Source organism: Plasmodium brasilianum, chromosome 1, assembly GCF_023973825.1.
Source record: "Plasmodium brasilianum strain Bolivian I chromosome 1, whole genome shotgun sequence".
In the NCBI taxonomy this organism is placed as follows: Eukaryota; Apicomplexa; class Aconoidasida; order Haemosporida; family Plasmodiidae; genus Plasmodium; species Plasmodium brasilianum.
Genome location: NC_090114.1, coordinates 177,917 through 191,646, shown reverse-complemented (window position 1 = coordinate 191,646; position 13,730 = coordinate 177,917). Strand labels below are relative to the sequence as shown.

At 18.7% G+C, this 13,730-nt stretch overlaps 3 protein-coding genes across 3 annotated transcripts; all 3 read left to right on the top strand.

The window, feature by feature from the left end:
• Window positions 1–127: 127 nt before the first annotated feature.
• Window positions 128–1,111, top strand: MKS88_000394 (fam-l protein; the record flags this gene model as incomplete). Its single annotated transcript, XM_067214951.1, has 2 exons — window positions 128–214; window positions 341–1,111. The coding sequence occupies 2 exons, from the start codon at window positions 128–130 to the stop codon at window positions 1,109–1,111; spliced, it is 858 nt and encodes a 285-aa protein (XP_067075634.1).
• Window positions 1,112–8,172: 7,061 nt separating this feature from the next.
• On the top strand, window positions 8,173–9,022 carry MKS88_000393 (fam-m protein; the record flags this gene model as incomplete). The annotated part of the gene is made up of 2 exons (XM_067214940.1): window positions 8,173–8,259; window positions 8,390–9,022. The coding sequence occupies 2 exons, from the start codon at window positions 8,173–8,175 to the stop codon at window positions 9,020–9,022; spliced, it is 720 nt and encodes a 239-aa protein (XP_067075633.1).
• Window positions 9,023–11,557: 2,535 nt separating this feature from the next.
• Window positions 11,558–12,531, top strand: MKS88_000392 (fam-l protein; the record flags this gene model as incomplete). The annotated part of the gene is made up of 2 exons (XM_067214929.1): window positions 11,558–11,644; window positions 11,761–12,531. The coding sequence occupies 2 exons, from the start codon at window positions 11,558–11,560 to the stop codon at window positions 12,529–12,531; spliced, it is 858 nt and encodes a 285-aa protein (XP_067075632.1).
• Window positions 12,532–13,730: the final 1,199 nt, after the last annotated feature.

Here is a 13,730-nt window from a genome sequence, read left to right as displayed (position 1 = left end):
AAAAAAAAAATAATGATAAAAATAAAAATTTATGTAAATAACTATAGTATGTTTTATCATTAATGAATATTATATTATTTTTAATATAGTCTTTACTGAATATATTAGAATATAAAAATAATATAAGATGGAACGAAAAATTATGTTACTTTTATTAATTAAAATTTATGCGTTAGTACTTTTACCCTGGGCATTACATTTTAAGAATGATGTAGTATGATAATATTATTTGAGCATATTTGGATTATTAGAATTTATAATATTTTATTTTTACTAATAAGTTTTTTTTGAATAAAATATACTATTCTTTAAATAACAAATATTTACTTTGTTTTTTTAGAGTATATTTATAAAATCCCAGTATGAAAACTACAACCTTGGTAAAAAATTAGAAAATAGGAGATATAGGACACTATCAAAATATAAACAGGATATGTATGTACATAATACATGTTTAAAAGAAGATATAAAAAATTATGTATCAAACGAAAAAAAAGATGTAACTGATATTGAAAAAAAGGTAACAACACAAAAAGAAAAGTTAAATACAGTGTCATCAATGATTGAAAGAGGCCATAAACAATATATAAAAAATAAATCGTGTATGTTTGAAACAAAAAAATATTCTCATATGGAAAAAAAAATATTTAAAGAACTTGATTACATAGATTTTCTTAACAACAACAAAACAATTAGTAATAAAATTTTCAGAAAATTGGTTTTAAAAAAATACAGAGTACGATTCGTTTTACCTTTATTCTTTGTCTTATGTTTATTAGTCTCAATAATATTAGATTTTTCTTGTGGCGTAGGACTTATTCAGGGTTTTATTGAATTATTGAAACACCCTTTTGTTGGTTGGTTGAGACCATTGCATAAAGCTTTAAAGGAATCCTCGTTAAGTTTTCTGTTCGAATCCCTTAAAGGATTGGATGAGACCAAAAAGAAATTAGTTGATGGTGGTCTACATAAATTTTATGTAACAAGTTTTTTGTGTTATATGATATATTTAATACCTTTCTTAATATTAACTTTCACCCTAATATTTATGGTTGTTTATTACCATAAAAAAGTTAAAAAATATCAAAAAATTAAGTTTAGAAAAAGGTAAAACATATCTTTAGAAATATGTTTCTTTATTTAAAGAAGTCTTTAATGAGAAATAATATACATGTAATAACTTATTCTATGTTTAATAGACATACTCAGTATTGCTTAAATTTTATACATGTTTACATATATACCTATCTTATTTGATATACATCTGTTAAAAAGTATGTTCTTAGTTTTTTTGTGAAATTAAAAGTTTTAATATTTTAAATTGCATATAATGAAATATTTTCTGTCTTTAATTAAACGTTACAACATATTATATATATTTGTGCATTAAACAGATTTCTATGAAAGATATATTTTTCTGCATTAAAATTTCTAAATAATAGAATAATTCAGATAATTTAATTGAAGTTATATGTTAATTTATATATGAATTATAAGAAATGATACTGATTGTTTTTCACAAAGTTTCAGTCTAATATTATTATTTGATAACACAATTAAAAAGATGAATTATTATTTTTAAATAAGTAATGAATGTACCTGATTTCGTGTTTATTGAAATGATGTATATGTGTTTGTTATATTAATATATATAAATGTATATTCATTCAAAAAAATATTAATATATACATTGTGAAATAAGTCGTCTCTGAAGTGTTTTAAAGAGTATATTTATTGTAATACTTTATTAAAAGACTTATTTGTTTTCACGTAATATAAAAGGGAAAATATATATATGTAATATAATAATATTTCTATAAATATGCTTTAACCATCATATATTTATATCTTAAGAATTAAATTCATTCATTATTTTATTATTGTTTTTAATTTTGGTGATAATTAAATTTTGAAAATTATAATTACATATATACAATACTGAAAAAATATATATAGGTATATATAATTTTATTTTTTTTATTATTATAGTATGAATGTAAAGAAAAGAATAAAATTCTATATTAATGTAAGATATATTGAAATACTTTTCGTCTTTGATTATTCTTGTTCTATAACTATAGACTTCTAAAAATGTATTGTATATGTCTATAAATGTAAAAATATACATTAAGTTTAATAAAATTAAGTGTATTCTTGTTTTCAATAATATAATTATTTTCAGAAATATATTTATACATGTGTTCTATGTTTTACGAGTTTTCATAATTGCATTATATAAAAAGTTAAAATTATTTCAAAGGTGCATAGAAATATGTACTGTTTATATTAACAGTTAGTAAATTCTTCAAAATAAGATGGATAATTTTGTATACAAAGAAAAAATGAAAAATAGAATTGTTTTTTATAGATGATATATAAATAGTTAATATTTTTTTTATTTCTTACATAAATATTAATAAGGTGTATTTAATGAGTTATTCTATGTTTGTTTGTTTTTTTTTTAGAGCATTTAATTAATTACGTATAAAGTACAGAATTTCCCATTGAATCATTTTTCCAGATAGTTGCATTTTGCACATTTGACTTTGTACAGATTTAGAGAAAAATTATAATGTAATGTTAATATATATTTTAATTATTACTCTCACATAATCTTTAAAAAGTATTGTTTAGTCAATTAAATAACATATAAAATGTATTTATTTAAATAATATTCTAAGGAACTATGGAAAATTATATTAAAATAAATGAAAATTTATGAATAGTGAAAGTAAAAATATTTCTAACAGGAATATTAATAAATAATATTTATATATATTATCTTTATAATATTGAATATTTCTCTATTTTCTTAATATATTTCGTCTATGTATATGATACATATAAATATATAAAATAATTATATTACGATAATCTATGTTTCTTTTTTTTAACTTTGTAATATTTTTGAATACGTGAATGTATATATAAATAAACAATATAAATTACATATGTACATATGTTCCTAAAACTTTCTTTACTATTTAAGTTCTCCCTTTCATATCACAATTTTACCTATACTTATTACCTCTTTTTTTTTGTCATGCTTCTTTTTAGAAAATAATACTTGAAGAATTAAAATTAAAAAATATAAAGTTATTAATACTTTATGCAATTATCTTCTTATACATCTGAAATGTTTCACAATTCCTGTGTTTACTCCATAGAGAAGTCCTCTTCCAAACACTACATTATAATAATACCCTTTGTTAATATCCGCTATCTCCATATATATTTTGCTTTTTTTAAAAATGGAAATTTTTGAATGTAATTCGATGATTTTTTTTATAATGTTTCCATTTAATTTACGTAAGCTTTTTCTTTTCTTCTTTTATTTTTCATGTTATTAAACAATTCTAATTTTCTCAATTTCTTAGAAGGATTTCCATATCTTTCTCACAATTTATTCTATAAAATATTTCGTTTCTCAATGTCACTGCTACCTTTAATATTTCTCGTTGTTCCTTTTTCAATTGTTAAATTAGAATAGGTTCTATATCACTGTTCTGTGAACACTCATACGCATATATCCAAAAATTATACTTTTCTTTATTCCCATTAATCATTTATGTATCCTCTAAGTACTTTCATACGTACTTTTATAATAGTTTTGGACCTGTTTTTTTCGACTTTATTCCTTTACATTTTTATTTATGTTAAATACATTTATTTTTATATTTTTTTGTACGTTTTTCATCATTATTTATTCTGTGTTATAAATGATTATGTGTTAAAAACTAAACTTTTTCAGAAAAAAATGATGGTAACAGTAATCTGAGAAGTATTATTTACATTCTTCTTATCTTTTTTTATTTTTTGTTCTATTTTGTAAATGTATTAAAGTATATATTTTTCTTTAATATATTTTTCATTATTTTGTTTTAATATATGATCAAAATTATTGTGTGATATGGGAGTTTACATATTACATTCATTTCATAGTAACACCAAATAAATAACAATTCATACGAATTACTGAATATTTCTTCATAGTATAATAATTATATTATTTATTTAAAAAATAATATTTAATGTTAAAATGGATATTTTACATGAATAAATTTTTCCATATCAAATACAATATTAAAATTGATATAAAAACATACGAAAAAGAACAGCATGTATCTGAATTTATATGTAAAAGTAAACCTATATAAAACATTTTAGTTACTTTAAATAAAATATTCAAAAAAAATTTCATTTAATATATATATATTCGCACTGTAGTAAATGTAGTCTATATTTCTATAACTAGTCACATTGTAAAATTTTTATATAATATTATTTTATAATGTAATTCATAATTATAGGTGTATTATTACAGAAATAGCATCCTTAAATAAAATATGTATGGAAAGTGTTATGAAAAACATTGTATTGATGATAAATTTATTTTCATTATATATATATATTTTCGTCAATATATACAAATATAGAATTACGCGATAATGTAAAAGAAACATGTTTTTATATTAAATTGTATTAATAACGCAGTAAATTATTTATATTGACATTATGTAAACGTTATTTATGTGATATTATTGTTAATATTTAATTAGTATTATTTATTTTTTTTAGATTTAATATAATCATTCTGTTTACCATTTATTTAATATCAAATTATGTTGTATAACTGATATTTATATAATGGATTTTAGTAATTTATCAAATTTCTTAAAATTTTATATATTATAGCATAAAAATTATTATTTATGTTTTAATTCTGTATTAATGTATGTCACATGTTTATTATAACGTTTTTTCAGAAATATAATGAAAATGTTTTTTTCCATTATACCTAGAGGTATTTTCATATTTATTCACTTAATAAATTTTAGTTTTGGATAAATATTCATATATGTATATATACTATATAGTTGTATTTCTCATTATAACTATTATATATCTTAACCACCTTAATCTTTTGCATTAACATTTTTTATGTATATAATATTATCGTATTTTCATATTTTCTCTGTCTATTCTTTATAACGTAGATATCCATAAAATAATTATACTTTATTTTAATATTTTTTCTTTTTTTTCAGACTACTAAATTTTACGGGTTTTCTTTTATATGAAAATTTTGGTTCCGCTAGTATGTTTCTTTATCCTATAACGTTTGTTAAAATATTGCTAAAAAAAATGTATTCGAATATTTTTTCTTTTTTTATTTTTTTTCAAAATATATTACATTTATATTTTTCAATATAATTTATATGAGAAATTATATCTTTTATTATGTATCCATGAATTAGAATTTTATAAACTATGATATATTATATGATACCTTCTCAGACTTAAGTATTTTTTTTTTTTAAGAGCTATTTGTTGCTATTTGTTCTTTTTTCTCATTTATATATTTAAATATTGTTTAATTTATTCTAATTTAAGATAAAAACAAAGTCTAAATTAGTTAAACGAATAGTTGAAAACTTATTTGTAGCTAAAGTACATATGGAACAATAATTTTCAATCTAAATAGATTGAAGGAATTGTAGAAAAACATTCATACTTTTAATTGAAATAATTTATTGTGGTATAAAAAAAAAAAATGTGAAAAAAACTACAATAAATATAAATGTAATTATTGGATAGGAAGAGATAAATTTGCTACTATCATGTGAGAATTTGCTTCTTTTGGGATAGTGAACAGGCAAGTGAAGTTTTTATGAGAAATAAATTTTACTGGAATTGAAAAAGTTCCTAATCTTCATTGACAAGGTTTAATATTTGTATACATTCGTTCTTGGTAATATGATATTTACAAGTATTATGTTCATTTTTTAAATTTTAAACTAGTTTACAGGGTTTATTGCAATTTGTATTGAATAACCATTTACGTGATTTTTATATAACCAAATATATTTTTCATTATAGATATGAAGAGTACGTATATATTGAATATTAGAAATAGTTTAACAAATAATTTACGCTAAAAATGTAAATAAATGCAAAATTCTGTTGAAATATTTCTTTGTATTAATGTATAAAAATAAGAGTATTTAATGAATTCATATTTTAACAAGATATATAATACATATTATAAATAGAACTAGATCATTTATATGAATATTTTATCTTTCGTGGCTATAGTAATATAAAAGTGGTAAAACTATGAAAATATTATTTTGAAAATTGAAAATTAACATTATTTTATATTTAACATGCTTTATTTGCATAAATTAAATATTTATAATATTATTTATTAAATATAAATCAGGTGTAACTTGAAATGTATTAAATATTTATGTATATATATATATATATAAATAAAAATATAATCATGATATAATTATGATATGTAAATATTATATCAGAAAAAATTAAATAAACTACTTGGAAATAAAAATATTTGTGTAAAAATTCCAATGTAGAAAATGTATAAATATTTTGGGCAGATATAGTTTTGTTTTCTAAAAAAATGATTAAAAAAATTCCTTAAAAAAAATAAATAGCACTAAAACTGAAAATATTTATTTATAAGTAATATTTAGATGGATTTTACTTTATAATAAAAATGAATTTTAATACATCATGTTTGGATGATTATAAATGAATAACATAGGTTACATTATATATTATATATAGGATTCAAGACTGAGTAATATTGAGATACATTAAAACACTTAGAAAATATAGAAGAAACTAATAAACTACATAAATATTATTATAATAATTATATATGTATTAAAACTTTAAAAATATAATAACGTTAATTTTTGCAAATTCTTTTTTAGTTAAAAATTAAAAAGTAGCGTTTTAAATTTATCTATTTATTTCTCTTTTTAAATATTTTAATTCTTTTCATGGAAAATATTAGTTTTTTAGAAAAATAATGAAAGGTTATATTTCACGTTATTACCATAATTGTTTTGTATGTAATATTTTTATAATTATACATCCATTCCCTAAAACGTTTAAGGAATTGAGATGGTTGAAAATAGAATATTTTTTGTCTTAAAGGATTTTATTATAAAATATTATTATTTATATATATACGTGTATTTATTATTCTGCATTACTAAATGTATTCAGAACACTATGTACTTTTATAAGAATAAATAAAAAATAATATATTGTAATAAAATTATTGCTAGAAAAACTAACAAATCATATATTTTAGCAGATTATTTTGTTGATCTTTCTAATTGGTCATATACATATTATAAATTGTATATAAATTTATTTCATTAGATATGTTTTTAAATTAATGATGTTGTATGGGATATTTTCATAAAACTCTACCTTTAATCTATCAAATTGTTTTTTTTTCTTTGTTTTTACTACATCTGTATTTCTTTTAAATATATGTATTAATTTAAAAGAAACTTAAAATATCATGTAGATGAATATAAAAAATTTTCATAAATAATTGCATAAATTAAACTATATAAAATATTTATTATTCAAAAATTATGGCAGAAAAGTAAAAACGTCAGTTCATATTAGATTTTAGTATATATCTTTTCTCATAGAATATATATTACAGTGCAAGCGATATTTTTTAATTATATAACATACCATAAGATATTATATGTTATTGAGTAGTAACTAAGATATATATCATTAATAATATAATACAAAATTATCTTTGCTTTATTTATCATTACTATTATTATTATAATTAATATTCTATTAAAAATAACTTGCTTTTCGAGGATACCATGTTTATAATATTAGAACTATTAGTAGTATAGAATCCTTAAAATTAGTTACTATTATCTTAAAAATGGAGAAATCTGTTATATTTATTCTCTACATTCTCTATAAAATATAAATTCAATATATATATATATACTGTAAGAAACCACATACCTATTTCAAAATTTATTGTGAATATTATTAATAAAAAAATTATATAATTGTTGCACTACATTAAATAATGAAATTATATATTTAAATGTTTTCAAATAAATACAAATTGTTTTATCTTAGCGAGAATGTTTTTTTTTTAAATAAAATTATAGTAGAAATTATATTATATTTTTAAAGTTATTTTAATTGGTATGTGCAGTAAAATTTATTATACTTATATAAATTTTATTATATATGAAGGAATAATATAAAAAAATTTTTAGAGTGATATAGAATCCTTTATAATTGGAACTATACTATATTATTATTAATATATTCCTTATCGAATATATGGGAATATCAAAAATTTGTATCATGGAACAGAACGTTAAGTTAACTATAGCTATTAAAATTGCTTCATTTATCCTTTTAACACGGATATGTCATTTTTATAATGATGTGGTATAATAATATTATTTAGGGATATATATATTATTCATATTTTTAGTATTTTGCTTTTATTTATACGGTTTTTTACCGTTAGTTTATTTATCCAATTAAATAAATAATATCTAAATTTTATTTTTTTTAGGATATTTTTAACAATTCATTGTGTAATAATTGCAATATTTTTGGAAAGCTACGTCCAAGAGATTATCGATTACTAGTAAAAAATAAAGAAAATAAAGATTCATATATATTAAGTTTAAAAGACAATATGCAAAATAATGAAGAGGGTAAGAAGGAAAAAAGCAAAAAATCTAAAAGGAATTCATTAAATAAGGTGCAATACTATACAGAAATTATGGATTATGATAATGGAATATTTGATGGAAAACATTTTCATTTCGAAAAAAAATGGATAAAAAAAAAAAATTACGATTATTTTATTGAAAATAACAGGAGAATTCGTGATATCTCCTTAAAGAAAGTAAAATTTAAAAGTTACGGATTTGGAGTTACTTTACTTTTTCTTTTTTTCTTGTTGGGATTAGGCTACCCCATTTTACATCATTATAATTTGTTGGAAAGTGTAGGTGGAAAGCTCCTAAGTTTTCTATCAACTTTTAACGAAAATATTAATACAGCAATTAATGCGTCTGGAATGTGTATTATATTATTTAGCATAATTATGATTATATTATCTGTCATACTCATAATAGCGTTACCTAAGATCTTAATAAATAATGAAAAATATGAAAAAATCAAGTTGATGAATGAATAAAATTATTAATAATGAATATGTCTCTTTCTGCAAAGAAACTTTTAATATTAATAATGCCTATAATATATTTTGATATATATATTCTTAATGGATATACATATTATTGCTATAATGTTATAAAACTATGTTTGTATAAATGATTTTTTAGTAAAAACTGTAAAAAATTATGTTACTTTTTGTATGAACGTTAAAGTTTTAATGTTTTTTTAATTTGTATATTAATGTATTCTATAAGTTGAAGTAAATATGTATATGATCTAACGCTTATATAGTTAAATATAATTTTATACAAAATATATTTTTTTCTTTAAAACAAATATAATATATGAAAATTAATGTAATTATTTAGAATTATTATGTTTTGGACTTGATACAAGAACTGATATATGCCATTTGAACTTAGCTTTTACTTAAATTATAATTTTTTTAGGTTAATGAATATATATTATTATATTAAAATTAACAGTATATTTGTCTTATTTGTTATATAATGAAATGAAGAAAATACTTGTTGTTGCAGATATAAGTATAAATAAGTGTATATATATTTTTTTTTAAAATGGAATATTTATTCAATAAAAAACTATTTTATAAGAAATATGAAGAAAATATATGTACTATGAAAATGGTTTTATCAGACATTTTTTTTTGTTCATCGCAAACGTATGAAATTATAATTATATAATAAAATAATTCCATTTTTATATTTAGATTATTAATAAAATTTTGGTAACGTGGGAATTCTAAATTTTTACGATTATATGAAAATTTATGTCAACTTATACATACGTTATTGCGATTAATTGTGGTATTAATTTAATTTTACAATATTTCCTAGATATATACATATATTATATAGAAAATACATAAATAAATATATTACATATTGTTATTATTTTTTTTATAATTATAAGATTAAAGTAAGATATTACATTTAATTAAATATTAATAGATAAAATAAGAATTTTTTTTTTTTTTACTCTGATATAATTGTAAATTTATAAAAATGAGATATATATATGTAAAAATTTAAATTGTAGTTACAGGTAATTAAAACATGAATAATATTCTACAATAGTTTCTTAATGTGCTATTATTTATTTATGTATTTGATTTATATTTTATTATTATCTATAAATATGTAAAGGTATTAGTATTATTTCAAAGATATATAAATATACATATAGATTATATAGTTAATTACTAATTTATCGATATTTATAATGATAATTTTTAAAATAAATTAAAAAAAAAAATTAATTCTTTTATTATATATAATAAATACAGATTTATTTTTCACGTTACTGTGAAGATATATTTTACATATATTAATATAATTTTAGTTATAGCAGGAGCTTTATGTAGGATATTGTTAAAATTGTGTATTATTACGGTGTTTCATTAAATTTGGGGATATTCATATTTTAAGTACTGCGAATTGTTAGTATAATTTTATTTAAAAAAATATATTATATATCTATGTTATATTATAACAATAATAAAAGAAAATATATTTTTTCAATCTTGTTAAAACTAAGCGAATGCATTATCGTGATAGCGTTATTCTCAGAATACATTTAATATAAGCTTTAGTGTTTTTTGTTTTGTTAATATAAAAATACTTTTATATATAAATATCTATTTAAAAATATAATATTAAAATAAATCTAAGAATTTTAAGATCTCTCTATTCATGATATAACATGATTTGTATTTAAAAATTGTAACTTTCAAATATTATTATACAAATATAAGAAATTGTAATTAACTTACCTTTTAAATATATATTGTTTTATAGATTTGGTAGTATTTTATAAATTAAATTTTCAAAATATATCTTGATCTCTAAACATTATACATACTGTTAGGAAATAATTAACGCGCGAGATTTAAATAATATAATACAAGTGCCTATGCATTATAGAGTTTTCTTTATTTATTATTACTATTATTATATTATCATAATAAATAATAATATTTAATAATCATAACGTCTTTATGAAGCATAACTTTCATAAATAAGAATTCTTAGTAAAAAAGCATTTTTTAAATTAGTTGTTATTATGTCACAGGAGAAACCATATTATATCTATATTCCATATACTCTATAGTGTTTATATTCTATACATTCTATACTCTATATAAAAAAAATATATATAAAAACTAAGAATTATTATATTTTCTTTTCCTTTTATTTTAAAAAAAATTATGTAAGTATTATTATATTATTCTTCCATATTAATTTATATATATATATATATTGAATATTTTGAAACTATTTAAATTATATACTTTAATGAAGATTAGTTTTATAATGGTAAAATTAAGATAAAATTTTTATAATATATATTTAAAATTATTTTTGTTTATCACTATTTTTAAAACCATTATCGTTGTACATATGTTTCTGTGTTCTTAGGAAGTGTTAATAAAAATTTTTTTTTTAATTAGTATAGCATTGTAGATTATTAGATGCATATACATGGTTACTAATTTTTTTTCTTCTGAACATAGTACATTATTGATATTTAAATTATGGAAAAAAAAATTAAGATACTTTTCCTTATTAAAGTTACTATCTTTATATATTTAAATTGGATATATCATTTTACCAATGATATGGTTTGAAAATATTATTTATGTCTAATTTTATTTTTCATTATTAATTTTTGTTTATATTGTTTTTCAGCATTATAATCTTTATTCATATAAATAATAAATACTTACACTTTTTTTAGTGTACGTTTAGCAAATCACGGTGTAAGGAGCACAGAGATGGGGGTACACAATACATAATAACTTATAGATTATTAACAAAATGTAAACAGGATAAGAATTCAAATTATGTAAGATTAAATGAAGAGACACTAAATAATGAAGAGCACAAAAAGATATATATAACTAAAAACGAAAAAGGGGGAAAATGTATGAATAAACAATCCTATAAAAATTTGTTAAATAATGCAAATTGCCATAAAGAACGTAAGAAAAATAAATCTTTTGTATTTGAAACAAATAATTATTCACGTCTTGAAAAAAAAATATTCAAAGAACTTGATTTTATAAGTTTTCTTAAGAAAAATAGGACAATTAGTAGTAGAACTTACGAAAATATTATTTGTAAAAGACATAAAATGCTATTTATATTACCTGCAACATTGTTGTTGTTGTTATCCATATCTTTTATATTAGATAGTTTTTGTGAATGTGGGCTTATAAAGGGGTTATTTCTAGTATTTAATAGCATATTAGAGAAGGGGTGGAAAAATACCTTAAGATTATGGTTTCATTATGATTGTAGTTCTATAGGTTCGTTTTTTAGGTATACTACTCAAGTGAAATTAGCTAATAATCAATACAAAACGGCATATTATTATATAACAGGTTTATTTGGATTTGTAGCGTATTTCTTACCCTTCTTTTTATTAGGTGTCATACTTATATCAGGAATAATTTACTACCATACAAAAGTTAAAAAATACGAAAAACTTAAGTTTAGGAAAATATAATATGTACGAGGAATATGATAGATCGTTTAAGGAAATGTTCTATACGAAATAATATATGTAATAAATTTAACTACATATTAATTAAGAATATCCATAATTTTTTTAATTTCAAAAATATATCTGCGTTTACGTGTTAATATTGATAGAAAACGGGAAAATGTTTATGTTTTTATTTTTCTGTAAATTTGAATTAATTAATGTTATTCAGTGTATATTTTAAAGTACATTTTTATTTAAAAATATTGGTGTGACCTAATATATACAGTTATTAATTTACATAGATTTTTATGAAAAAATATATATATGTGCATCAGAATTAATATGTAAGAGAACAAATGATATAATTTTATCGAAATCCTTTGTTACTTTATACTTGAACTATATGAAATAATATTTTATATTTTTTCACTTATCCACTGTAAAAATATAACGTGACCACACATTTATAAAAATGTATTATTAGTTTTATATTAAAAATAAAAGAATGTTATTTTGTATTTAATGAAACGAAGTAAATATGCCTTGTACCACTGATATATATATTTTTATTTTTTGTTTTTACCAAATATAAACTCAATACTAATTCTATATAATTCGTTTAATGATATATGTATTATAAATATATTTATTATAATTGTCTTTTTAATAAATGATACGATCATTTTTCATAATTTAAAGGGAAAATGTAAGCTCACAGTTTAAAAATATCTTTATTAAATAAGATTTAGTTATAATTATTGAATAAATTAGGAATATTTAATTCTCACAATTAAATTATGAGGAAAAAGCATATACTAATTTATTATTATGTTTAGTTGCGGTATTAATGCAAGATTGTAAAAAATTAATTATTATATATTATATTCAAAAATTATATATATATATATAATATATATTTTTTTTTATTTTTTACATTTCTACAAGATTAAATTAAAGAATTAAATGTAATCATCTATTTATATATAATATGCATATATGCTTTTTATACTTTTTCTCATTGGTAATATCTTAAATATATAAGAATATAAAAAACTACATTATCATTGAAGATATTTAAAATAAATATATATTTTGAATAAACCTATATTAATGTGCAGGTATTTTTTCAGATATATTTATTATGTTTCATATAAATATATATATTAATTAATGAACTAATATTATTTTAGAATAAAATAAGGATTTTTATAGTTTATTCT